Raw genomic sequence first — 27,761 nt, 5'->3', positions numbered from 1 at the left:
AAATAAGAGAAAGTTAAGGACTAAGGTCAATAGCTAAAGGTAAATAGGCAAAGGGAAGATATGACTGTATTTTTAAGTACTGCCTCCTTAAGTAAATTCTGTCAAACAAATCCATTTTTACCAATCCTCATTCATTGTGCTCCATTATTGATTAAAAGACTATAGGTTGTCCATTTTAAACTGGGATACAGAAATTCAAAGATCATTCTTAGAACCATCTTCCTAGCCAGTTGATCATTAGTGAAAATTATCTTTCTCCTCTGAAGCTGCTACCTTCATTTAGCAACATTGATCAAAACCACTTGTGATCTAAAGGTCTTCACTTTCTTGCCAGGACTTCATGACCCTTGGCACTGGGTGACTGCTCCTGCTACTGTTGGTCTTGGTAAGTTTCTGCATGAGATATCATCTTTCTTTATTTGATTTGTTACAAACAGGAAGTGAAAGCCTTAACAAACCGAGGCAATTTTTTTTTTTTATATCTTATACATGTGCTCCAATAAGAGAGCAGATCTCTTTATTAATTAGCAAAAATCACCTAGGCAGCCAGGTGGCACAGTACAGAAGGTACTGAGCCCTGGAGTCAGGAAGATCTGAGTTCATATTTGACCTCAGACACTTACTAGCTGTGTGACCATGAAAGAGTCATTTAAGCCTGTTTGCCTCAGGAAACCACTCTAGTATCTTTGTCAAGAAAACTGCAAATATGTGTACAAAGAATGACTCCATTGAAAAAGGATTAAACAACAAACTTCTAAACAAAAAGGTATTGGGGTATGCCTTGGTAGTGAATCACCAATCACCACCATTTTCCAAATCTGTCTCTGACCCTGAGTAGATGAGACCTCTTTGAGAGTACAGTAGGAAAGAATAGTGCCTCTATAGTAAGAGGACTTGGGTTCAAATTCCATCTCTGAAGTTTATCACCCATGTGACCTTGATCAAGTCAATTACCCTCCTTCAGTCTTTTCATTTTAGATTTGTGATCCTGTAATTTTTCTTGGAGAAAAAGAAGCTACTTTATTCTGATTGGGCACAGTTCTAATTTCAATGAGAAGAGCAACAAATCCATTTATCAATAGTGGAATGACTTGTATTCTTATTAATTTGACTCACTTCTCCAAAAATTTGAGAAATGAGTCCTTTATCCCAGGTATTTGCTGTAAATTATCTCCGCAGTTATCTGCTTTCTTCCAAATCTTGGTGCATTGGTTTTATTTGTACAAAACTTTATAATTTTTTGTAATAGAAACTGTCTATTTTACATTTTGTAATAGTCCCTACCTCTTATTTAGTCCTAAATTCTTCCCTTATACGTAGATTTGGCAAGTATACTACTTCATGCACTCCTAATTTACTTATAGTATCATTGTGTCTGAATCATATGTCCATTTTGATCTTATCTCAGTAAATGGTATGAGATGTTGACCTATATCTAACTTCTGCCATACCACTTTACAATTTTCCAAGCAGTGGTCAAATATTGAGCCATACCACTTTACAATTTTCCAAGCAGTGGTCAAATATTGAGCCCCTAAGTTTTTGTCCTGAGAGCTTGGATCTTTAGGTATAACAAATATTAAATTGCTATTGTCATTTGCTACAATGATTTGTATACCTAATCTATTCCACTGATCTACCCCTTTACTTCTTCAGCAGTCCTAGATTGTTTTGATGTTTACTATTTTATAAAACAGTTTGAAATATAGTATTCCTAAGCCACCTCCCCTCACATTTTTTTCATTGATTTTCTTGATATTCTGTAATGGTAATGAAATTCAAAGATCCCGTTGTATTGGAAAACTAAGAGGTATTTAGCACCTTTTTCAAATTAAACCTCTGTTAAAGAAACAGAGGGTATGAACTCCTGTTGCTGACATAATAGGAAGGGGTTGAAAAGACAAGAGCAACACTGTATATAAGGAAAAGCCTCATAGTAGGAGAGTCAGAACTCCTTGGGATAAGCTTGGTGGATGCAGAAGCAGCTGCTGCTGAGGAGGCTGAAGGGGAAAGGCCCAGGCTGGAGGGAATGATTTTGATTTTGGGAACCTGGGCGAAGTGATTTTGATTCCGGGAACCAGCTGGAGCTTCTGCTGGGGAGCTACCAGCCTCTCCTGGGAGCTGCTGAAGACTGAGGAAGCATGGCTGTGATACCGTTACTTTGTATGAACGTGTTTGTGGCTTTGTTAAGCCTTGGCTTCCAGGGCACAAAGACTGTGAAGGATTTAAGGTGGACTGGACATTGTGAGCTTCAGTGTGGAACAGGAATGGCATAGAGAGCTGGACAAGGAACTGGGCACTGTCTGCCTTTGAACCCAGGTGACAGTTTGCTGAATCCAGGTAGTAGCTGGGACCATGGAAGGAGATCCAGGGAATCTGAGAGACTACCCTGAGTCAAGCTGAAAGAAGACTTTACTTGGATACTGTGTACTGACTGAGAAGATTGTAACTTATTTGTGACTGAAGGGTGGATAGTCTATGTATTTTATACTACCCCTTAAGAGAGTGCTGAGTAGTGACTGATATTGTAACTTAGTGTGCCCCATGAGTGGGGAATTTTGACTACTGGATTTTGTGACCCTTAAGGAGGCACCCTAAGGATGACTGAATGATCGAGTTGATTGAATGATTGAGTTACTAAGTGATTGATTGACTAAATGATTATATTTTGTTTGAAACTGTGTGACCACTGTGGTGAAAACTATGTGGCCATTTTCTGTGATAAATTGTTGTGAATGCTGTATTTGGATTATCTGTGATAAGTTGTAACATTGTGAATGCTGTGCCCTGATTTACTGTGAATGTTTTGCTCTGATTTGTAATTGAATAGAATGTTCAATATACTATGTAATCAGAAACTTAAAAGCTATTCACAGTATCATTCTTCTGGAAACCTGCTTGTGCTTGGCTTAACATATTCTTGTCTTTATTTTGCTGTTATTTATTTTAGCTCTACAAACTAATTTTTAGGTAGGTTTATTGGTATGTCACTGAATAAGTAGATTAATTTAGGTAGAATTGTAATTTATATAATATTGGCTCAGCTTACTTATGAGCAATTAATATTTTTCAATTTATATAGATCTGGTTTTATTGTGTGAAAGTGTTTTATAATTGTGTCTATATGGTTCCTGGATTTGTCTGGTCATGTAGACTCCCCAGTATTTTGTATTGTCTACAGTTATTTTAAGTGGAAATTCTCTTTCTATCTTTTGCTGCTGGACTTTGGTGGTAATATATAGAAATGCTGATGATTTTTGTGAGTTTATTTTATACCTGCAACTTTGCTAAAGTTGTTAATTATTTCAACTAGTTTTTTAGTTGATTCTCTAGGATTCTCTAAGTATACCATCATATCATCTGCAAAGAGTGATATTTTGTTTCCTCATTGCCTATTCTAATCCCTTCAGTTTCTTTTCCTTTTCATTGCTATAGTTAGCATTTCTAGTTCAATATTGAATAAGAGTGGTGATAATGGGCATCCTTTCTTCATCCCTGATCATATTTGGAAGGCTTCTAGTTTATGTTCATTGCAGATAATGCTTGTTGATGGTTTTAGATTGATACTACTTATCATTTTAAGGAAACGTCCATTGATTCCTATGATCTCTAGTGTTTTAGTAGGAATTGGTATTATATTTTGTCAAAGACTTTTTCTGCATCTATTCATATAATTATGTGATCCCCATTGGTTTTGTTATTGATATGGTTAATTATGCTCATTGGTTTTATAGTATTAAAGGAGTCTTACATTATTGATATGAATTTCACTTAATCATAGTGAATGGCCCTTTTGATATACTGTTTTAATCTTTTTGCTAGCATTTTATTTAATTTTTTGCATCAATATTCTTTTGGAAAATTGTCTATGCTTTTCTGTCTCTGTTCTTGCTTTTCCTGCTTTAGGTATCAGTCCCATATTTGCACTGCAAAAGGAATTTGGCAGGACTTCTTTGCCTATTTTTTTCACATAATTTATATAGTATTAAAATTATTTGTTCTTTAAACGTTTGGTAGAATTCATTTGTGAATGTATCTGACCCTAGGGAGATTTTTCTTAGAGTGTTCAATGATGGCTTCTTCAATTTCTTTTTCTAAAATGGGGTTAAGTATTCTATTTCCTCTTCTGTTAATCTGTGCAATTTATATTTTTATAAATATTCATCCATTTTGCTTAGATTGACAGATTTTTTAGCATATAATTGGGAAAAATAGCTCCTAACAGTGTTTTAATTTTTTATTCATTGATGATGAATTCACTCCTTTCACTTTTGATACTGATAATTTGTTTTTCTTCTTTTTCTTTTTCCTTTGTAAAATCAAATTAACCAATGGTTTATCTATTTTGTTGTTCTTCCAACATCTAGCTTTATTTATTAATTCAATGGTTTTCTTACTTTCAATTATTTAAGCTATATTAATTTTAATTTTTTAGGATTTGTAATTTGATGTTTAATGGGGGGGATTAAATTTGTTCTTGAAAGTTTTTTTTAAGTTACATACCCATTTCATTGATCTGCTCCTTTTCTATTTTATTGATTTCAGTGTTTAGAGATATAAATTTTCCTTTATTTTTTTTATTTACTTCTCTTTGTTAATTTGTTTGTTTACTTTGAGTTTACAAAATTCAAATTTCCCAGTTCTTTGAATTTCAAATTTTTTCCCCTCCCTCCCCTTACCTTACCCCCTCATGGTGGCATACAATCAGGTACAGGATCTGCAGATACTTTCAAATTAGACATTTGTCAGGTTGAAAAGAAGGATTGTCATGGATGCAATGAACAATGGGAAAGAGGAAACCAAACCAAACAAGAAAGAGAAAGAGAGCAGGTAATTTGCTTCAATCTGCATTCAAATTCTGTTCTTTCTGGTTTGTTCTCTGAATGTAGACATCTCTCTCCATCATGAGTCTTTTGGAGTTTACTTATAGCCCTGCATTTCTGAGAAGAGTCCAGTCTATCAAAGTTGGTCATTACACATACGTTGTATCTGTAATGGTGTACAAATTTTTTTCTGGTTCTGCTCTTCTCACTCAGCATCAGTTTGTATAAGCTTCTCCAGGTAAATATGAAGTTCATCTGCTCTTCGTTACTTCTGGTGCAATCGTATTCCATTACATTCATATACCATAGCTTGTTTAGCCATTCCCCAATTGATGGGCATGCCCTTAATTTCCAATTCTTTGCCACCACAAAAAGAGCTGCTATAAATATTTTTGTACATATGGGTCTTCCTCCCACTTCTGTGATCTCTTTGGGATACAACCCTAGAAGTGGTATTGCTGGGTCAAAGGATATGAAATTACTTATAGCCCTTTGGGCATAGTTCCAGATTGCTCCCCAGAATGGTTGGATCAGCTCACAACTCCATCAGCAATGCATTAGTGTTCCAATTTTCCACATCCTCTCCAGCATTTATCATTTTCCTGTTTTGTCATCTTAGCCAATCTGACCAGTGAGATATGGTACCTCAGAGTTGTTTTGATCAGCATTTCTCTAATCAATGGTGATTTAGAGCATTTTTTCATATGCTTATAGATATCTTTAATTTCTTCCTCTGAGAACTGTCTGTTCAAATCCTTTGACCATTTATCAACTGGGAAGTGACTTGTATTCTTATAGATTTGACTCAATTCTCTGTATATTTTAGAAATTAGGCATTGATCAGAGATACTGGTTGTAAAAATTCTTTCCCAATTTCCCCATTCCCCCTTACTCTTGGTTACATTGATTTTGTTGGTACAGAAGCTTTTCAGTGTCATGTAATCAAAGTTGCCTTTTATAATGCTCTCTAATTCTTGTTTGGTCATGAAATCTTCCCCTCTCCATGAATCTGACAGGTAAAGTATTCCTTGCTTTCCCAGATTACTTACAGTATCATCCTTTATACTTAGATACTCACCCATTTAGTCTTAATTTTGTTATATGATGTTAGATAATGGTCTATGCCCAGTATCTGCATACTATAGTACAGTTTTCCCAGCAGTTTTTGTCAAATAGTGAGTTCTTATCCCAAAAATGGGGGTCTTTGGGTTTATCAAAAAGTAGATCATTATAGTCATTGACTACTGAGTCTCATGTACCCAATCTATTCCATTGATCCACTACTCAATTCCTCAGCCAGTACCAAGTAGTTTTGATGACTGCTGCTTTATAATACAGATTAAAATCTGGTATAGATAGGCCACCTTCCCTAGCATTTCTTTTCATTAATACCCTTGAGATTCTGGACCTTTTGTTCTTCCCAATGAATTTTGTTACCATTTTTATAGGTCTACAAAGTAAATTTTTTTTTTTTGGAAATTGATTGGCATGGCACTAAATATGTAATTTAATTTAGGTAAAATTGTCATTTTTATTATATTAGCTTGACCCAGCCATGAGCAATTGATGTTTTTCCAATTAGTTAGATCTGACTATTTGTGTGAAAAGTGTTTTGTAGTTGTGTTCATATTAGGTCCTAGCTTTGTTTTGGCAGGTAGATTCCCAAATATTTTATAATGTCTACAGTAACTTTAAATGGATTTCTCTTTCTATCTCTTGCTGTTGGATTTCATGAGAAATATACAGGAATGCTGAGGATTTATGTGGATTTATTTTATATCCTGATACTTTGCCAAATTTATTTATTGTCTCAAGTAGTTTTTTACTTTATTCTTTAGGATTCTCTAAGTATATCATCATATCATCCACAAAGAGTGATAACTTGGTCTCTTCTTTGCCTAATTTGATTCCTTTGATTTCTTTTTCTTCTCTAATTGCTACTGCTAACATTTCTAGTACCAGATTGAATAAGAGGGGTGCTAGTGGACACCCTTGTTTCACTCTTGATCTTATTGGAAATGCTTCTAGCTTATCCCCATTATTTATAATGCTTCTTGATGGCTTTAAATAGATGCTACTTATTATTTTAAGGAAAGCTCCATTAATTCCAATACTTTCTAGTGCTTTAAATAGGAATGGATGTTGTACTTTGTCAAAAGTCTTTTCTGCATCTATTGAGATAAACATGTGGTTTCTGCTAGTTTTATTGTTGATATGATCAATTATACTGATGGTTTTCCTAATATTATACCATCCTTGCATTCCTGGAATAATCAAAGTGTATTATTATTATTGTGATAAGTTGCTATAGGCTTTTTGCCAACATTTTATTGAAAATTTTTGCATCTATATTCATGAGGGAAATTGGTCTATAATTTCCTTTTTCCATTTTATCTCTTCCTGATTTAGGTATCAATACCATGTTTGTGTCATAAAAAGAATTTGGTAAGACTTCTTCTTCTTTAATTTTCCCAAATAGTTTTTAGAGTATTGGAATCAATTGTTTTTCAAATGTTTGATAGAATTTGCTAGTAAATCCATCTGGCCATGCAGATTTTTTTCCTAGGGAGTACACTGATGGCTTTTTCAATTTCTTTCTCTGAGATGAGGTTATTTAAGTAATTTAATTCCTCTTCAGTTAATCTGGGCAACTTGTATTTTTGTAAATATTCATCCATTTCACTAAGATTGTCAGATTTATATGCATATAATTTGGCAAAATAATTACTAATTATTCTTTTGATTTCCTTTTTATTGGAGGTAGATTCACCCTTTTCATTTTTGATAATTATAACTTGGTTTTATTCTTTTTTTGTCATATTGGCTAAGGGTCTATCAATTTTATTTTTTCCCATAAAACCAGCTCTTTAGTTTTATTTATTAATTCTAAATTAAAATTTATTAATTTTATTTATTAATTTTAATTCAAATTATTTTCTTAATTTCAATTTTATTAATCTCTCCTTTGGTTTTCATTATTTCTAATTTAGTATTTAATTGTGGATTTTCAATTTGTTCTTTTTCTAGCTTTTTAAATTGCATGCCAAATTCATTGACCTGCCTTTTCTCTAATTTATTCATGTATGCATTCAGGGATATAAAACTTCCCCTAAGAACCACCTTTGCTGCATCCCACAAGTTTTGGTATGTTGTCTCATAATTGTCATTCTTTTGAATGAAGTTACTGATTGTTTCTATGATTTCTTGTTTGACCCACTCATTCTTTAGGATTAAATTTTTTAGTTTCCAATTAGTTTTTGGTCTGTCTTTCCATGGCTCTTTATTGCATATGATGAGGCATTTAATATTTCTGCCTTTCTGCACTGAATTGTGAGGTTTTTATACCCTAGTACATGGTCAATTTTTGTGTATGTGCCATGTACCTCTGAGAAGAAGGTATATTCCTTTTTGTCCCCATTCAGTTTTCTCCAGAGATCTATCATACCTACTCTCTTTAAAATTCTATTCACCTCCTTAACTTCTTTCTTGTTTATTTTGAGCTTGGATTTATCAAGTTCAGAGAGGGGGAGATTAGGGTCAGCATCCTATAAATTTTGGTATGTTATTTCATTGTTATTCTTTTTAATGAAATTTTATATTTTTCCATGATTTGCACTTTCACTCACTTTTCCTTTTATGATTCGATTATTTGGTTTCCAATTAATTTTTAATGTATCTTTCCATAGCCTTTTGTTGAAAAGTTATTTTATTGAGTTCTGATTTTTAAAGGATGCATTTAATGTTTCTGCTCTTCTCTATTTGGTTGTTTGGTTTTTATTCCTTAATATATGATCCATTTTTGTGTAGGTGCCATGTATCACTTGGAAAAGTTATTTTCCTTTATTCCTATTCAGTTTTTCCCCAGAGGTCTATCATATTTAATTTTTCTAAAATTCTCTTTATCTCCTTAACTTCCTCATGGTTATTTTTATTTTGTTAGATTTATCTAGTTTTGAGAGAGGAAAGTTGTAATGTCTCACTAGCACAGTTTTACTGTCTATTACCTCCTGTAATTTATTTAATTTCTCCTTTAAAAACCTAGATGCTGGGGCGGCCAGGTAGCACAGCAAGTAAGAGCACCAGCCCCAGTGTCGGGATGACCTGGCAAATCGAATCCGGGCTCAGACACTTAGCATCCACCCAGAAATATCTGAAAACTGCCTATTTATATACTTTTACAATTTATCAATTGTATTCTTATAAATCTGACTCAGTTCTCTTTATAATTGCACTTATTGGAGAAACTTTCTATAAAGATTGTTTCCCAGCTTTCTGCTTTCCTTTTAATCTTAGTTGCATTTGGTTTTGCTTTACAAACACCTTAAAATTTCATATGATCAAAATTATCTATTTTATGTTTTTTTAGTTCTATCTCTTATTTGACCATAAATTCTTCCCCTCCTCATAGATTTTATAGGTATTCTACTCCTTGCTCTAATTTGCTTATGGTGACACCCTTTATGTCTAAATCTTGCACCCATTTTGAACTTATCTTGGTTCTCAGTGTGAGATGTTGGTCTATATCTAGTTTCTGTCCTATTCTATTCCAATTGTCCCAGTAGTTTTTGTCAAATAGCAGGTTTATTTCCCAAAATCTGGACCAATTTTACTTTTTAAAGAATTATTTTCTTCAGTTAGTTTTTGTACCTCCCTTTTCTTTTGACCATTCTACTTTTGAGGAGTTGTTTTCTTTTGTGAATTTTTAAATATCTTTGTGTGTGTGTGTGTGTGTTTATTTTCTTTACCAAGCTGTTGACTCTTTTTTCATGAATTCTCTTGCATTCCTCTCATTTCTTTTTACAATTTTTTCTACTTCTCTTATTGGATTATCAAAATACTTTTTAGGCTCTTCTAGGAGTTATTTTTGGGCCTGACATCAATTCACATTTTTCTTCAAGGCTTTGCATATAGCCACTTTGATATTGTTGTCCTCTTCTAAGTTTGTGCCTTGACTTTCCCTGTCACCATAGTCACTTTCTTTCTTCAGGTTCTTCTTTTTTTTTCTCCTTTCCTAGCCTATGACTTTTCACTTTATGCTTATTTTGGGCTCTTCTGGATTGGAGAGCACTGTCCGATGCTTCTTAAAATGAGCCTTGGGGCCTTGATGCTTGCACCATACCTTAGGGCCCCACTGATGGCTTGCTCTGTGGGGCAAGGCTTTACTGGTGGCTTGAATTGGATCTCAGGCTTACCTGATGGCTTGCCCTGCAGCCCAGAACCTCTTTTCTGTCCCTTTGGGTGTGATCTGCCACTGACTTGCTCAGGTTCCACCTGCACTGGGCCTTACTCCGCCCTTCCCCATCCCCCATTCCCCAGTGAGACAGACCTTTTCTGCTGACCCTTTAAGATATCCTGGATTGGAAAACTGCTTCACTGCTCCAAAATTGGTTTTGATGAATTATCCCAAGGTTGCTTAGAGCAGAATTTGGGAGCAATCTCTCCCAAACATGAGTTCCTATCTCACGCCATCATCTTGGCTCCAGAAGTTAAGGTATTTTTTGATAAAATTATTGATAGCTTGGGTTTATTCCAAAGAAATCTACCTGTTCCTATTTTTATTATTTTTCAATTGGAGAATAACACTTGTTATTATAAATTTGAATTAATTCCCTACATTACATAGAAAGGAAACCTTTAGCAGAGAAATTTGATGTAATTTTTTTTTCTAATTTATTTCCTTTTATCTGAGCTGCGTTGGATTTGTTTTACAAAAATGTTGATTACCTTTTAATTTTATGTAATCAAATTTGTCCATTTTATCTCCTAGCTATACTATCCTTATCCCAAGTTTCTCCATATTGTCAACAGAAATAGTGTAAGAATTTTGTTACATGGCTATCTGAAATGCCAATATAATAAGTCTACAGCATTTTCCTCATTTGCCATTCCAGTAAGCCTGTCAAAAAAAGTCATGATAATTGGGATAATAATTCTAAAATCAATGTCCTAAGGACCGTGGATAACTGTCAATGACTATGTTGCTATGAAATTCATTATTTATGTTTTTCACATGGAACAGTTACTGACTCCAGACCCTCCTCTGTAACCATTCAGTGAAATTACGATATTCCAACATCTCAATATTCCAGATGATTAGAAACAGCCTATATCTGAGATAATCTTCCCCACAATCAGAAACAAAAACAGAAATCCACAAATATATGGTTCAGAATAACTGCAATAGTTTATGCATTCACTCAAGTATTATAAATTCAAAACACTGTCAGGCCTTAATTCACTGAATTCTTCCAAAGAGCTGATGATAGTGGTGGTGGTAGTGATTTTAAGATCATCATCATCACCATATCATAATTTATGGAAATTTTAAACACAATTAGGCTTTAATCAACCATCTTAGCTCCACAGGAATTTCAAATGTATTATTTTAAATTTCATAATATTACTTGTATTTGGGGACCTATTATCAATGTTCTATCACAATTTTAAAAATCAGATTTATAGGATAAAAGCTTGTAATATTCATCTATGTAACTTCTATTCATTTGAGCAGAATGGTACAAATTCTGCAGAAACAAACATCTGATTTCATTTTTAAGTTTATGGAATTAAATGGAATTATTGGTTAACATAAATTTACTTTATAACTAACTTTTTAAGAACATATTTCTTTCATTACAGAAGATATCCATGCATTTCTTCTCTCTTGAGGGACAAGGGAGCTCCCGAAGACTTTCTCTGTGCTGAGCTGATTAACTTTGATCTTTCCATATGAAGAATATTGCTATAACCCTCTCCCGGATCTGCTTGGTCCTGACTCCATAGATGATAGGGTTGAGTGCAGGTGGTATGATCACATACAGATTGGCAAGGAGGATGTGGATATAATGAGGGACATTGTGTCCAAAGCGATGAGTCATAAAAGAGAAAAATGCTGGAGTGAAGAAGGCTAAGATGACACTTACATGGGAGCCACAGGTGTTGAGAGCTTTCAGTCGAGCTTCTCGGGAGGGGAGCCTAAAGACAGCATGAAGAATCTTCACATAGGAAACAGCAATTAGAACCACATCCAAAAGCATCATACAAATAAGAAACAACCCAAAGATCACATTTACCCTGATGTTAACACAGGCCAGTCGTGCAATTCCCATGTGTTCGCAGTAAGTATGGGGAATGATGTGTTGTTCACAGAAAGAAAGTCTAAAAATCAGAAACACCAATGGAACAACCAAAACAAAATTTTTTACTACTGCCATCCCTCCAATGATGCCAATGGTTTTATTGGTAAGGATGGTGCTATATCGGAGAGGGTTGCAGATGGCAACATAACGATCAAAAGCCATGGCCACAAGGATATAGGTCTCCATTCCTGTAAACATGTGGATAAAGAACATCTGAGTAACACAGCCCTTAAAGCTTATGTCCCTTAAATGGAGCCAGAAGATACCAAGCATTTTGGGGATTGTGGCTGTAGATAAGCCCAGATCAACCACCGACAACATAGCCAATAAGTAGAACATGGCCTGGTGCAGACTCTGTTCAGTCTTGATCACAAACAAGATGGTGATGTTGCCCAATACTGCAACCAGATACATAGCACAGAAAGGGAAGCCAATCCAGATGTGCATGGCTTCTAGCCCAGGAATGCCCAGCAACAAGAGGGAGGAAGGATGTGATACAGTATCATTGAGAAAGGACATTCTGCCAAGGTCTTCCACAGGCTACACTCATTAGAACGAAGCTTTAACTCCCAGGAAGGTGTCCTGAATGAACACATCTGTCTTCCCAGTAATGGAAATAAGCAGAAACAGAGAATACATTATGAGCTCCATTCTCACCTGGGAGCCTAGAGAATAGAAGACTATTCCTTTAACTCCCCAACTTCTACTATCCTTTTGAACAGGTTTAAGAGTGAATGAAAAAGTGTATTAACTGGTTAGCTGCATGACCACTGGAGGGGATTATTTATACCAAGCTAATAGAATGATGTAATTGGAATAGGAGAACAGGTTCTATTCATGTTCTATCATTAATTAACTATATGACCTTTGACAAATTTTGTGTTCTATATGTGCCCGAGTTCCATAATTTTCAAACAAATACATGAGTAAATAATTGAACAGATGAATAGCTCAACCAAGTGTGTTCACACATCCCTTTCTCTTTTATTGGCTGCCCTACTGGCTTTGACCTTCACCAACTGCCCCTACCCATGTATCTTTCTTCCTACCTTCCTGGGTCCTTTGCTTTTCAACTCCCTTCTACATGTTGCCTTCCTTCATTAGAATGTAAGCTCCCTGAAACCAATTAGTCAAGAAACACTTATTAAGCACGTATTCTGTGCCAGGAATTATGCTAAGTACAGAGGATGCAAAAAGAGGCAAAAGACAGTCCCTGTTCTCAAAATGTTCACAGTCCTCTGGGAGAGACAACATTAAAACAACTATGTACAAACAAGTTATAGACAGGACAAATTAAAGGTAACCAACATATGGAAGACACTAGAATTAAAAGAGATCAAGTTAGTCTTCCTGTGGAAGAAGGTATTTACCTGACACTTACAGGAATACTGGGAAACCAGAAGGTACTGATGAAGAAGAAAACCATTCCAGGTAAGAGAAACAGACAGTGAAAATGCCTGGAGTCAAGAGATGAAGTTCAAGGAACCACAAGGAGGTCAGTGTTTCTGGATCACAGAGTAGTACATGAGGGGATAAAAGGTGTAAGAAGATTGATAAGGTATGAATGGGAGATTATTGTGAATGAAAACAGTATTTTGTATTTAATCCTGAAAGATATAGGGAACCATAGGAATTTATCAAGTGGCTTGATGAGGTAGGGAGTGACATGGTCACATATTCATTTTAGGAAGATCATTTTGTCAGTTAAGTAGAGGATGGGCTGGAGTATGCAGAGATTTCTGGTAAGCAGACCAACCAATAGGTTGTAGCAATAGCCCAGGTATACAGTGATCAGGGTCTACATCAAGATGGTGGTAGAGGAGAGAAAGGGAGGGATGTATACAAAAGAAGCTACAAAAGTAAAAATTGATTTCCTTTTGCATTTGAGTTCTCAATACTCATCAAAGTGCTTAGCACATCATATGAGCTTAGCAAATTTTTGCTTACTTGACTTATAACTAAAATTCTGAGATTTTGAGAGAAGGGGGAGAAAAACTAGCTAGACTAATGCCATCAATATCCCTTTCACAGCTTTCTAATTCTAACAGCCATAGGCTAATAAGATCTAGAGTTGGAAAGAATATTAGAAGTCATTTAGCAACATGTTATAGAAGAAGAACTGAAGCCCAGAAAGATGTAGCAAATTGTCCTAGGTCATACATATAGTAAGTAGCATAAAATGGTATCAACTCTACAACTTCTTCTTCCAAATCCAAATGTCCTTACAATTATAGCTTGTTGTGTTGTACCTTTTAGATGTCTTTCTTACAGTGTGGAACTTCAAGAGACAAACTATATAGTTTAGCAACACATACTCTTGTATTTATCAATAAATTTTGCAGTGACCAAACATGGTTAATAATTATGCCATACTTTGTCATGTTTCTTCTCCCTTCCAGTCTTCAAAGATGTCCTCTAGGTTTTGTCCTTCAGAGACACAGTCGGTCAAGAAACATTTATTAAGTACCGGCTAAGTGCTGGGGACATAAATGAGATAGACAATCCCTGAATTCAGGGAGCTTGTAATATAATGGGGAAGATAATGCACAAAAGGAAACTGAAAATCAAGAGGAAGGGGAAGAAGGTATCTGGGCATGGGGCTGTGATGGGGAAGTCAAAGGGAGTGTATAGAGTTGGGAAATAAGATGTCTGGCGTGGGTCCCCTCATTAAATGAAGGTTTTGGAGCTCATTCCTCCAAACTACAATCAACGAGGCAGAGGTACTGATGAGCTATGTGTACCAAAGCTGATCCTATTATGCAGAATGTTGAAGTTTCCCAATGAGTTTCCCAGGGACAAGATGAAGAGGTCCCAAAGAGTTGAGTGAAAAGTATACTTTATTAACTATCCTCTCTACAACCACTTTACAGAAATAAGATGAGTTTCTTTTCTTTTGCCCTTTGGTCCTCACATTTACATAATTTCATGGTTGGTAGAGTAGACATATGTATATAATCTATAAAACGTGAGTATTTTTTCTTCCTACTACAGGTCTATTTTATGTATGTTATAGTGTCAGTAATTGACATTATTCTGAGACTTCAGCAGACTACCAAAATAGCCCATGACACAAAAAGGTTAAGAATTAATGATTTAATATAATCCACAACCTAATCCCTGATACATTATAATCAACAATCACCCATGCTGCTGCAACACTGGCACTCTTTGTTTGATATTAGATCATTTAATATCTTCTTATATCAGTTTCCTCATTTTTAAAATGGATATAATAATGAATTACCTATGTTACAAAATTGCTGTAAGAATATGCTTTGTATACCTGTAAAAGGTGAGGTATTGTTAAATTTAAATAATTGTCATGTGAAAGAATTTGAGAGCTAGATAAACTTCTATCCTTTCCCCTCCCCAAACCATTGTTACTTGATGGTTCATCCCTTTATCCTTTAAAAGGAGTGGGGAGAAGGGTCAAAGGTTTTTTCAGGCCACAAAAGCTTTTAGATTCTCAATATCCCATGAAGCTCTCTTTTCCTTTTTTTTTGTGGGGGGGGGGGACCTTGGGTTCAAGAGATCAGCAGCCCTGTTTCACCCAAAGATCAATGTCCTACCTAGAAGCCTCCCTCTCCAGGCTCCTATATTTGATTCACATCCTTGATAAAAGTCAACTCACCAGCCTTGGCTACAGCCAAGTCTCAGACTCTGCAGCCCAGCATGTGACTCAGTTCCTTGTCTGTCCAGCCTTAAAAATGCAAGATTCATAGTGTAGTTGCCCTCCTTCCTTAAATCCTCAGGAGCATTCTCTTCACCAGAGATCCCTGGGGATTGGACTATGAGGAACTGTGGCCAGGTCCCTAAGCAAAGAGCTCTGAGACTTCTGGACCCAGGTGTTAAGGACATGGAAAAGGTGTCTAGTTTTTATGCTTCTAGCCGCAATAGAAAGAGTCTTTACTCCCCATTATTACATTGTAATTCCAAAAACTTTCCCCTCTTCTTCCCTGTGATGAACCTATGGGGTTTTGGTGGTTACAGTTCTCTATAAAGTGGTAGTGATTGGATTCATTCTATGTCCTGTGCTAAAAACACGTGAAAAGCACAGCTCTAGGTAGAAAAAAGGAAAGAAACATTGTCTCTATTATAATATGAAGAAATGGTAGATGTACACAAATTGGCATTTAGAGAAGTAAAATGAGATCAGAACAAAAGAGAAATTCACAAGTGTTCTAGGAGATTTTGAGACAGAATAATTTTTTTTTGTCCTTGGGAGAGTATCAGAGATCACTCAAAGCATAAACAATTACTTAAGCTGGACCTCAATGAAATGGATGATTACAAAATATTGATTCATTAATTCGTTTGTTTGTGAATGTTATTTCTTCTTGGTAGAATATAAACTCCTGGAGGTCAGGGACTATTTTTATCTTTGTCTCCCTGATACCCACCTTCAACAGAAATGCTTTCAAATGTATATTGATATTTGGGGGGGGTTTAATCCCCAGAATTTTCCCCAGTATCCCACTTTCTCCCCCTCCCAGAGTGCCATCCCATATAATTTATTGTCATTTTTCAAATGCTTTATTAACTTCTGATTTACATCATTAATTTCTGCCAGATTTTGAATTACAAATTTTCTCCCCGTTTTTCTTCTACCCACCACACCAAAATAGCAATCCCAAAGCATATCTCCTCCTCCAATCTGCTCTCTCCCATATCTTCTTCCATACCCCTTTCAACTTTTCCAGTAGGGCATGGTGGAACTCTATGCCCCAGTGCCTGTATATCTTCTTTCCCAACTCCATGTAAAATAGTAAGCAGTTCAGTATAGGTTGTACATGTGTAGCTAATGCAAAACATTAACATAATATATGCTACTCTCCTGTAGGGTGAGATACCCTATTTAGTGTGTATGTCATTCCCTCCCTGAGAATAAGGTTGACCCCTTCACTTTTGCCTTCCTATTCTTCCCCTCCATTGGAACCATTTTCCCTGGCCTCTTCTATATGAGATAGTTTACCCCATTCTGTCTCTCTCCATCTCCTCTCATTATATTCCTCTCTCACTTCTTAATTTCACCTTTTATTTATTATCCCTTCCTATTAAGTTGGTCCTATGCCCTCTATCTATGTATACCTGTAAATATATATACACACATTCACATATGTATTCATATGCCCATATACCCTCCAATATAGACATATATATATATATACACATACACACACATATATATTTCTATTCCCTTCAACTATTTTCTTTTTTTTTTACCTTTTATTTATTTTTTTAGATTAATTTGTTTGTTTCCTTTTAGTTTACAGGATTCAATTCCACAATTCCTCAAGTTTCACATTTTTGTCTCCCACCCTCCTTCCCCCCCACCATGGCAGCATATAGTTAAGTAAAGGATCTGTAAATACTTTCACATTATACATTAGTCAGGTTATGAAGACGGATTGTATCAGATGGAATGAGAAATGGTAAGGAGGACATAAAACTAAACAAGAAAAGGAAAAAGATCAGGTATTTTGCTTCCACCTTGATATAAACTCAGTTCTTTCTAGTTCTTTCTCTGGATGCACATATTTCTCTCCATCATGAGTCTTTTGGGATTGATTTATATCACTTCTCATTGCATGAGAAGAGTCCAGTCTATCAAAGTTGGTCATCACACATATGTTGTGTCTGTAATTGTGTACAAATTTCTCCTGGTTCTACTCTTCTCACTCAGCATCAGTTTGTATAAGCCTCTCCAGGTAAATATGAAGACCATCTGCTCCTCGTTTCTTATAGCGCAATAGTATTCCATAACATGCATATACCACAACTTATTCGGCCATTCCCCAATTGATGAGCATCCCCTTAATTTCCAATTCTTTGCCACCACAAAAAGAGCTGCTATAAACATTTTTTGTACATATGGGTCTTCCTCTCACTTCTACCTTCAACTATTTTCATACTGAGAAAAGTTTCATCAGTTGCAATTATCATTTTTTCATGTAGGAATGTTAATAGTTCAACTTTAATAAGTTCCTTATGATTTCTTTTCCCTGTTTACCTTCTCATGCATCTCTTGCTTCTTGTATCTGAATGTCAAATTTTCTGTTCAACTCTGGTTTTTTTCATTAAGATTGTTTGAAAGTTCTCTATTCCACTGAATGACCATATTTTCCTCTGAAACATAATACTCAGTTTTGCTGGGTAGGTGATTCTTGGTTTTAATCCCAGCTCCTCTGCCCTCCAGAATATCCTATTCCAAGCCCTTCAATCCCTCAGGGTAGAAGCTGCCATATCCTGTGTTATCCTGATTTTGTTTCCACAATACTCAAATTATTTCCTCCTGGCTGCTTGTAATATTCTCTCCTTGATCTGGGAATTCCAGAACCTGGCTATAATATTCCTAGGAGTTTTCTTTTGGGGATCTTTTTCAGGAGGTGATCAGTGGATTCTTTCAACCTCTATTTTGCCTTCTGGTTCTAAAATATCAGGGCAATTTTCCTTGAGAATTTCTTGGAGGATGATTTCTAGGTTTTTTTTTTTGATCATGTCTTTCAGGTAGTCCAATAATTTTTAAATTATTTCTCCTGGATATATTTTCCAGGTCAGTGGTTTTTCCCATGAGATATTTCACCTTGCCTTCTATTCTTTCATTTATTTGTATCTGTTTAACATCATCTTGATTTCTCATAAAGTCACTAGCTTCCTTTTGCTCCATTCTAAATCTGAGGGAACGGTTCTCCTAATTGAGCTTTTGGGCTTCTTTTTCCATCTGGCAAATTCGACTTTTTAAGGCATTCCTCTCCTCACTGCCTTTTTGAGCCTGTTTTGCCAGTTGAGTTAGTCTGTTTTTTAAGGTATGATTTTCCTCAGTAAGGCTGTTGACTCTCATTTTGTAATTTTCTTGCATCATTCTCATTTCTCTTCCCAATTTTTCCTCCACTTCTCTTATCTGCTTCTTCAGGTCCTCTATGGCCTGTAAACAGCTCATATTTTCCTTTGAAGCTTTTGGTGCAGGAGTTCTGACTTCACTGTCTTCCTCCTGTTCCATGCTTTGCTCCTTTTTATCCCCAAAATAGGAGTCTAATGATGGAATCTTCTGTCTGCTTTGTTTCTTTTGCCTGGTCATGTCACCCCTCAGTCACTTAACCCCTGGTCTTTTTGCCACAGTAGGACTCTGTCACCAGACAGGGGAGCTTTTGTCCCAAATTGCTGGGGATTTCTCAGCTGCTGGAGGTCTTAGTTGGGCTCTCAAGCCTCCACACACTCTAGCAAGCTGATCACACACCCCAGGACCTCCACCCTAGACTGCAATCCAGATCCAAGCAGGTTAAAGCAAGAGTGATTACCCCTCAGACTGGTGCTTGGTCCCCCTACACTTTGCAGGCCAGGAGCTGAAGCTACCATGTAGCACTGGCTGTGCCAGGTGGTTCAGTGGCTTCTTGCCCTGGGGGCAAAAGCCAAGGCACTCCCACCTATTGGGTCCCAAAATCCAGACTACACTGACCTCTCACTTTGTTCTTTGCATCTATGTGATGGTAATTCTGGAGACTGCCACAGCTGCTGGTAATCTGGAGTCCTTCCGGCCAATGGTTGGTCAGGCCCGCCCTGGGGCTAAAACCTCTGGCTCACGTGGGCCTGGGCTCAGCTCCCAGAGTGCCATGCTGGCCGATTCCTGCCAGCCTGCCGGGCTATCCTCAGCAGGAGGTTAACTTCTCTGTGTCATTTTGTGGGTTCTGCAGCTCCAGAGTTTGTTCAGAGTCCCCTTTTTACATGGATTGGGGAAGGTGGAAGCTGGAGCCCAGTGAATGTCCTGCTTCTACTTCACCATCTTGGCTCCGCCCCGCATTACCAATCCCATATAATTTTAAAATGAATTTTTATTTTAGTTTCAAATGAAGAGCTTCCCTTTCTCCCTTTTCCTAACTCTTCCCATCCTTCCCATTGAAAAATCAAGCAAATAAATCCATTCTTACAAACATTTGTGTAATCAAGCAAAAACAAATTCCCCCATTAGCTGTGTCCAAGAAAACACATTTCCATTTGTACTCTTAAATCCATTGTTTCTCTGTCAGTAGGTGCACAGCACATTCATCATGAGTCATTTGGCATTGTGGTGGGTCATTGTGTTGATCAGAGTTCCCAAGTCTTTCAAAGTTGTCTGTCTCTACAAAATGCTGTTATTGTACAAAATGTCCTCTATGTTCTGCTCACCACCCTGCATTAGTTCAGACAAGTCTTCCCATACTTATGTGAAACAGTTCCCATCATCATTTTCTTACAGAAGAGTAGTATTCCATCACATCCATATAACTTGACAATCCCTTCTCTAATTGATGGTACTCCTTAGTTTCAAATCTTTTCCACCACAAAAAAGTGTTTCTATAGTTTTGTGTAGATGCATCCTTTTCCTTTTCCTTTGAACACCTAGGAATATAAATCTAATAGTAGTCTCTCCTTCAAATCCCCCCCTTTCCAAATGTCATTGAGCATACCAACATACCATCACTCAGGCCTGAAACCTAGGGGCCATCCTCAACTCCTCTCCTGCTCCCCCATCCCCGTCCAATTTCTTGCCATCTCCCTTCATTTTTCCCTTTGTAACATCTCTCATTTACACTCTCTATTTTCTGACAATGCCTTTAACCTTTTTCAGGCCTTCTTTACCTCATTCCAGGACTATTGCAATAATCTTCTATTAGTCTTCTTGCCTTAAGTCTTTTTCACTCAAAGTCAGCAAAAAGCAATTATTATTTCACATATTCCAGTCACTGTGCATATCCATCCTTCAATAAACCAGTATATTGATCTTCCTAAAGCAAAAGTTTGACCATGTCACCTCCATATTCAGTCATGTCCATTGGTTCATGAATAACTCTATGATCAAATACAAAATAGTCTAGCTTTTAAAGCCCTTCATTATCTGATCCCTTTCTTGATCCTCCTTGACACTGGCACATCCCCTCTGAAATTAAAACCAACTTACCCTGTATATATGTATTTATTTTATCATCACTTATATTGATGTCTATGTCTCTATGATTTATATCAATATATCTTATTTATACATAGTCGTTTGCCTGTTGTTGCCCCTAGTAAGCTGTGGGAACCTATAGACCAGGGATATGTGTGTGTATGTGTATGTGTTACTTTCTGTCCTTATCAATGCAGTGCCTGGCACATAGAAGCCATTTAACTCTTCTGTGGAACAATGCTTTATTTTTTAAATATTTGTTCAATCTACCTAAAGACAACCCTAGTCCTTTAGACCTCTTCCTCTCCCATTCATCACCACCACACCCAATTTGTTATCTATTCCTCTACTTTATTAATTTCTTTTCTCTATTTATCTAATTGTTCTGCTGTTTTTTCTCTCTCTCAGTTAAGGAGTTAAAAATGATAGATACATCTTTGTCAAGTCTCTCTAAACATTTTGTTAGGTTTTCTTTTGCATTATGTGCTATTTAATTTTTTCCCATTTTTATCTTTTATTTTTAGCCTTAATTTTTAAAAAATTGAATTCCACTTTTTCTCTCTCCTTCCTACCCATCCTATCTTACATCCATTGAGAAGGCAAGCAATATGATATCACTTATACAGGCAAAGTCATGTAAAACACATTTCCATATTAGCCATGTTGCAAAAATAAACAAGCAAATAATAAGAAACGTAAAGATAAAAAAATATGCTTCAGTCTACACTCAGAGTTCATCAGATCCCTCTCTGGAGGTAGACAGCATTTTACATCATGGGTCAAGAATTGTTAAGGATCATTGTGTTGATTATGATACCTAAGTCTTTAACATTCGATCATTGTTTCAATACTATTACTACTGTGTACGATATTCTACTTCTGCTCACTTCACCTTGCATCAGTCCATATAAGTATTCCCAGGTTGCTCTGAAACTTTATTGTGTTTCTATTGTCTGTGGTGTTTGCAAAGCAAAAAATCTGATTATTTCTGGTCCATATTATAGGAATGTTTCAAATGCCTCTCTTTTATTGAATGTTCATCTTTTTTAAGGATAATTAGGCTCATGTTTGCAAGGTATTCTATTTTGTGTTGCATCTTCGGCTGTTTTGTTCTTTAGAACACATTATTCCTTTCATCCCAATATATCTGGTAAGTGTAGGAAATTCATTATTCAAAGGTCCTATCACTTATATTTAAAGATCTTTCTCTTAGTCACTTGCAGAATGTGTTATTTTTCATGAGAACTGCAACATTTTAACCACTATGTGTTTTGGAGTTTTGAACACAGATTTTTCATTTGTTTGTTTTTCTGGAGGTGATTCACTGATTCTTTGAATTGGCACTTTGGTGTTATATGGTGTATCTTTTGGTTTGTCATTTTTCTGTGTGAGAACCATGATCCTTAAGTTGTCTCTACACATCCTATTTTTGAGAGCTATATATTTTGCTTATATACAGATTATATATTCTTTTAATGTTGGTGCTTTTTGCTTCTCTTTTTCCATATTGTCTTTCTCTTCTGTGTATTTGTGTTCTCTATCAGTTATTCTATCTTTTGTTTCTTTGGAGAGAAAAATGCACTCTAAATTTAAGTTTTTCAATTTTGTCAACTATTTCTGCTATGCTTTTAACTGAGTCTTCTTCCTCCTGAAATCTTTGACAATTTTACTATCATTTCCTTATGTTTCCCCATTGCTCATTTTCTGTCTCCTGTCCCTTGATTTTGGATGCCCTTGAAGGGTGAACTTCAAAGCTGTTTCACTTTGGGGCAGGTAGGTGGCGCAGTAAATAGAGCACTGGCCCCGAGTCAGGAAGACCTGAGTTCAAATCCAGTCTCAGAAACTTAACACTTACTAGCCTTGTGACCTTGGGCAAATCACTTAACCCCAAATACCCTATCCTCCCCCCTCCAAAAAGAAAAAAATAACTGTTTCACTTTCCTCCAAGCTTTTCACTTGCCTTAGTCCCTGCCTCAAGTGACCTCTTGGTACTGGGGTGTGGTAGGGTGGGGCAGAAGAAACAACCACATGTTCAATTATGCTTAGAGTTTTCCTAATACTGAACTGATCCTGCATTCCTGGTATGATTCCAGCATGGCCATAGAACATGATCTTTGTGACATTTTTCTGTAATCTCCATGTTAATATTTCATTTAACTTTTTTTGCATCAATACTTAAAACAATTTTATGTGAAAATGAGTAGAGGGAGATTGACAATGCTGCAGCTTCATTTACTTCCCTGTATTTAAACAGATTCTCTCTGTTTTATACTTCATTCTTTTATTATCTTGTCATCACATTTTGATGACATAAAATGGAATTTACTTCACACATGGATTTTACCAGTTTTTTTCCTTAATCAAAAGATATTTTTTCTATCCCTTTTCACAACGAAATAGTTTAGCTATAAGAATAAATATCCTACTTCCATCATAAATTTATTTAATTTTCTTTTCTTTGGACAAAAGTTAATTTTTTTCCTCAAATTTCATTTTCTGTTTCTTTCAACAACCAAAGTACAAACACATTAAAGAGATGGTACCTTATTTAAGAAAAAAATATCCTAAGAATTAAAAGCATTCAAAGTTGGAAAGTAATCCATCAGGAGGCAGTGAATTCCCAGTCACTCCAGGCATCTAGTGAAGGTTGAGTGGCCATTTACAGTACTATTTTTGAAGTTTTTATACATTTGCATGTTGGATTTGATGACTTTTCATGTTCTCCACTATTAGGACTCTAGAACTTTGATTTTTTTCTTTATGACTGACATTAATGGTTGTAATATTTTATTTTAATTTGAAAATTAATCTATTGGTTAAATAATGAAATCAAATTAAACAAACATTTATGAATCACCTACTAAGTGCAAACTATTGGATTATATATTAGGGATACAAAGATGAAAATAAAATAGTTCTTCCCCTCTAAGAGACTATATTCTACTGTGGGGACAGAACATGAACACATTTCAAAACCAGAGAATCTCATAGCTGGACCTTCAAAGGAGAAGACATCAACAGATTGATATAGGATAGGAATGAGTCCAGTTGAGCATGCAGCACAAAAGCAGAAAGATAGGAAAAAGTAGAATTAAAACAGGGAACAAATAACAGTCCAGCCAAGCTGAAACTTGCAAATACATATTAAACACCAATTGAATTTTGTTTTCAGATTTGGAAGAAAATGGGGATCAACTGAAGATTTTTTTAACAGAGTAGTAGCATAATCACAGAAGTATATGTAAAAGATTATGTGGGAAGTAGAAACATGTTTAGGTTAAACAAAGTAAACCAGAAGAAGGAAGTGTGTATTGCATAATATAGTGTCTATTCAAGAAGCAATGGGAGTGAGCTGAAGAGGGTAGCAGGAGCAATTGAAATGGTGGTGTTAGGGAGTACAAACCTGAAAAATACTTACAGGATAGATTCATAGAACTTGCAATTCTATGTATTGTGTAAATTACAATTGATTGGATGAGAGAAAGGAAATGGAGAAGGAAGATAGGGAGAAGAATTCTATTTCTCCAAGACTTTGTTCATAGAACAAAACAGGGAATTTAGAAGAAGGGATAAAGTGATAATTAGTCACAGGATATCACCAAGTAACAACAATCAATCCATATATGCATTGTTGGTGAAGTTGTGAATTGGTCTAGCCATTCTGCAAAGCAATTTGGAATTATATTCAAGATACTGAGTTGTACATACCTTTTGGTGCAGGAATTTCAATACTAGGTCTATGTTCTAAAGATGTCAGAATAAGCAGGAAGAACCTATACACACAAAAATATTTTCATCCACTCAATTTAATGAAAATATTCAGTAGCTAAACTTGGCTCCATCAATGGGGAATGACTGCACAATTCATGATAAATGAATAAAATGGAAAATTATTGTGTTGTAAGAAACAATGAAAATTATAGTTTCAAAGAAACCAGGAAGATTTATGAACTGAATTGAGTGAAATGAGCAGAACTAAAAGAGCAATTTATACATTAAAAACATTGTTAGAAAGATGAATAACTTTGAAAGACTTAAGATTGATTTTTTTTAATGACCAACCTTGATAAGAGAGGAAAGATGATGAAGAATGATTCCCATCTCTTTAGAGAGAAGAAATGGAGTCATAGTGGAGAATAAGATATTTTTTTTGATATGAACAATTCAACAATTTGTTGTATGTACATTCGTTATAAAGATTTTTTTGTTGGTTCTATTTTTTTTATTATGTTTTTCCTCTGATCTGGGATAAGAGGGAAGTAAAATACATTTTTTGCTAGTCAAAAATGTTTTTAAAATCACTTTATTCTCTTTTATTACTCAGTCAATGTAGGCCTCACTAGGGTATATTTGAAAAGATAAAATTAGTTCAATAAGTAGAATAATATGAGAGACTGTGAAAGCCTAGCAGAGAAGGATAGACTTCATGAAATAGGGAACTACTGAAAAAAAATTGAGAAAGCTAGTTATATGTTAAATTTTGTATTGGGACTATTAGTTTAATGAAAGGTAAATCACACAGAGGAGGGCTTTAAATCAGTGAAACCAGAAAGAGAAAAAAATGAAGCCATTTTCCCTCTGGTCCCTTTTTTCACATTGAATCTTTCCTGAAAATTCTAAATACTCTCTCACGAATCTGCTTGGTTCTGACCCCATAAATTATAGGGTTGAGGCTAGGGGGTATGACCACATACAGATTGGCCAAGAGTATATGGATATATTGAGGAATATTTTTGCCAAATCTATGGGCAAGGAAGGAGAAAAATGCAGGGGAATAGAAAGCTAAGATGACACAGATATGAGAACCACAGGTGTTAAGGGCTTTGAATCGGGCATCCCAGGAAGGGAGTTGGAAGACAGTCCGGAGGATCCAGGTATAAGATACTGCAATCAAAATCACATCTAAGAATAAGATAGAAATATTTCCCAACCCATATAGAATGTTGATTCTTATACTAGCACAGGCCAACCGGGCAATGCCCATGTGTTCACAGTAGGTATGAGGAATGATGCGATGTCCACAGAAAGGCAGCCGCAGGAGGAGAAACACCAGTGGAACCACCATTATCAAACTCCTTAAAATAGCTAGCACTGCTATAATGCCAATAATCTTATTTGTGAGTATCATACTGTACTGAAGTGGGTGGCAGATGGCCACATAACGATCAAATGCCATGGCCACAAGTACTATGCTTTCCATGACTGTGAGCATATGGATACAAAACATCTGTGTGAGACAACTTGCAAAGATGATCTCTCTTAGACTAAACCAGAATATGCCTAACATCTTCGGGATGGTGGCCGTTGATAGACCCAAGTCAATGCTAGCCAACATGGCTAGGAAATCGAACATGGGTTGGTGAAGGCTATGTTCACTCTTGATTACTAAAAGAATAGTGACATTACCCATGACTGCAACAAGATAAACAAAACAGAAGGGGAACCCAATCCAGATATGAAAATGTTCCAGGCCTGGGATCCCTAGCAGCAAGAAGTAGACAGGGTGGAATTCAGTATCATTGAAAGAAGGCATTTTCAGTGGAGGCTAGACATTTTGCTCATCAAGGACAGAGTATCCACCCCTATGAAGGGTCCTGGCCCTGGTTCTCCTTTGCATTTAATATCCTGTAGAAAATACAAAGAAAACAGTTATTTCGTACATAAACTATGTATGTATCTTTATAAATTATAAGCAAAATGATCAAGCAGAGAGATAGTAGTATCATATAGAGGATGAAGGTCTGGTCTTGGAATCAGATCAGTGTTCAAAGTTCTCTTCGACATATACTTGCAATTTGATGCTAGTCCAATTCCTTAATCTATCAGAGCTTTGCAAAAGAAGGATATAAATAAAAGTCAAGCTGTCAATTTGCATTAGTGGGGGTAGTTTCCACACTGGGTGTTCTAAAGATTGATGAAATCAGACGTCCAGACCCAAATATTCCTGTTTTAATGAATCTTCTCATATAAGTGGAGGATGTAAGGAAACTGAGATACATTTGGGATACATCCATAAAGTTCAAGAAATATATCACAATGAATTACTGTAGCAGCTCACAAACTAACCTTGTGTACCCAATTCTCAAGAGAATTCAACAGATCAGCAAGATTTTTTTTTAAGTGCCTACTACTATGTGTCAGGTACTTTACCAAGCACTTAGGATATAAAGAGCAAAATTAAATAATCCTTTACCTAAATATTGCATTCTATTTGGGAAGAGAACACATATACATACAGTGTCTATAACAAGATGCAGAAATGATTTTTGTGCCATGGAAAGACAAATATGATATTCTTAAGGAGTTAAACTTCTGCCACATCACCTGGAATAGTCTCTCCCACAGAGGCCATCAGCCTCCCACCTGGGCTAATAGATGTTATTACTGTTTCTTTCAGAGGAAATGAAATCTCAGACAGTGACAGTTAATCCTTTATTGTACAGGTAGTCTATATATCGACTAAGAGTTTAAACATCATTAATGTGTGACTGTTTGATATATCTGCAAAAGAAAGAAAAAGACAAAAGTATTAAGAGAACGTATGTACTGAGATAATTGTGTCTAACCCCATCTCGAAAAGCAACATCAAAAAAGTCCATGAGAATTAATGTAATTGATATCCTGAGGGAGCTAAAAGGTGGGAATGTGTTTCCAGAATTAAGAAGTTATTAGTTATAGTAATGATTAAAGGTGACTTTGGCTCTAATCTTTTTTACAGCTGACATATTGTAAACATTTATGACTTCGTTTTATTATTGGCTATCTTGTTGGTTTTCATAGCAACAACACTACTTGTATGAAGTTAAACCTTGGAGAGGAGCAAGGTGGGGAGAGAAAGAGAGAGAGAGAGAGAGAGAGAGAGAGAGAGAGAGAGAG

The 27,761-nt window shown here is 35.9% G+C and overlaps 2 protein-coding genes across 2 annotated transcripts; both read right to left on the bottom strand.

Annotated features, from left to right (window-relative positions):
• Nucleotides 1-9,071: 9,071 nt before the first annotated feature.
• LOC138177749 (olfactory receptor 52E8-like) lies at nt 9,072-12,484 on the bottom strand. Its single transcript, XM_069108957.1, has 2 exons — nt 11,573-12,484; nt 9,072-9,131 (listed from the first exon to the last, which is right to left on the bottom strand). The coding sequence occupies exons 1-2, from the start codon at nt 12,479-12,481 to the stop codon at nt 9,072-9,074; spliced, it is 969 nt and encodes a 322-aa protein (XP_068965058.1). The 5' UTR covers nt 12,482-12,484.
• A 12,992-nt stretch (nt 12,485-25,476) lies between these two features.
• Nucleotides 25,477-26,421, bottom strand: LOC138177748 (olfactory receptor 52E8-like). Its single transcript, XM_069108956.1, has one exon. The coding sequence runs from the start codon at nt 26,416-26,418 to the stop codon at nt 25,477-25,479; it is 942 nt and encodes a 313-aa protein (XP_068965057.1). The 5' UTR covers nt 26,419-26,421.
• Nucleotides 26,422-27,761: the final 1,340 nt, after the last annotated feature.

Source organism: Petaurus breviceps, unplaced genomic scaffold (assembly GCF_028583685.1).
Source record: "Petaurus breviceps papuanus isolate PSGF00001 unplaced genomic scaffold, PetGlider_PUasm1.0 90444, whole genome shotgun sequence".
Classification (NCBI taxonomy): domain Eukaryota; kingdom Metazoa; phylum Chordata; class Mammalia; order Diprotodontia; family Petauridae; genus Petaurus; species Petaurus breviceps.
This window is presented reverse-complemented; position numbering and strand designations above follow the sequence as displayed.

What these genes read in the sequence shown, in the direction of transcription:
- LOC138177749 (XM_069108957.1), bottom strand. Translation starts at nt 12,481, where the DNA reads ATGTCCTTTCTCAATGATACTGTATCACATCCTTCCTCCCTCTTGTTG. An exon ending in CCAAGCAGATCCGGGAGAGG is followed by an intron (nt 9,132 to 11,572) that starts GTTATAGCAATA and finishes GTGTTTGTAAAG; the next exon opens with CAAAACCAAATGCAACTAAG.
- LOC138177748 (XM_069108956.1), bottom strand. Translation starts at nt 26,418, where the DNA reads ATGCCTTCTTTCAATGATACTGAATTCCACCCTGTCTACTTCTTGCTG.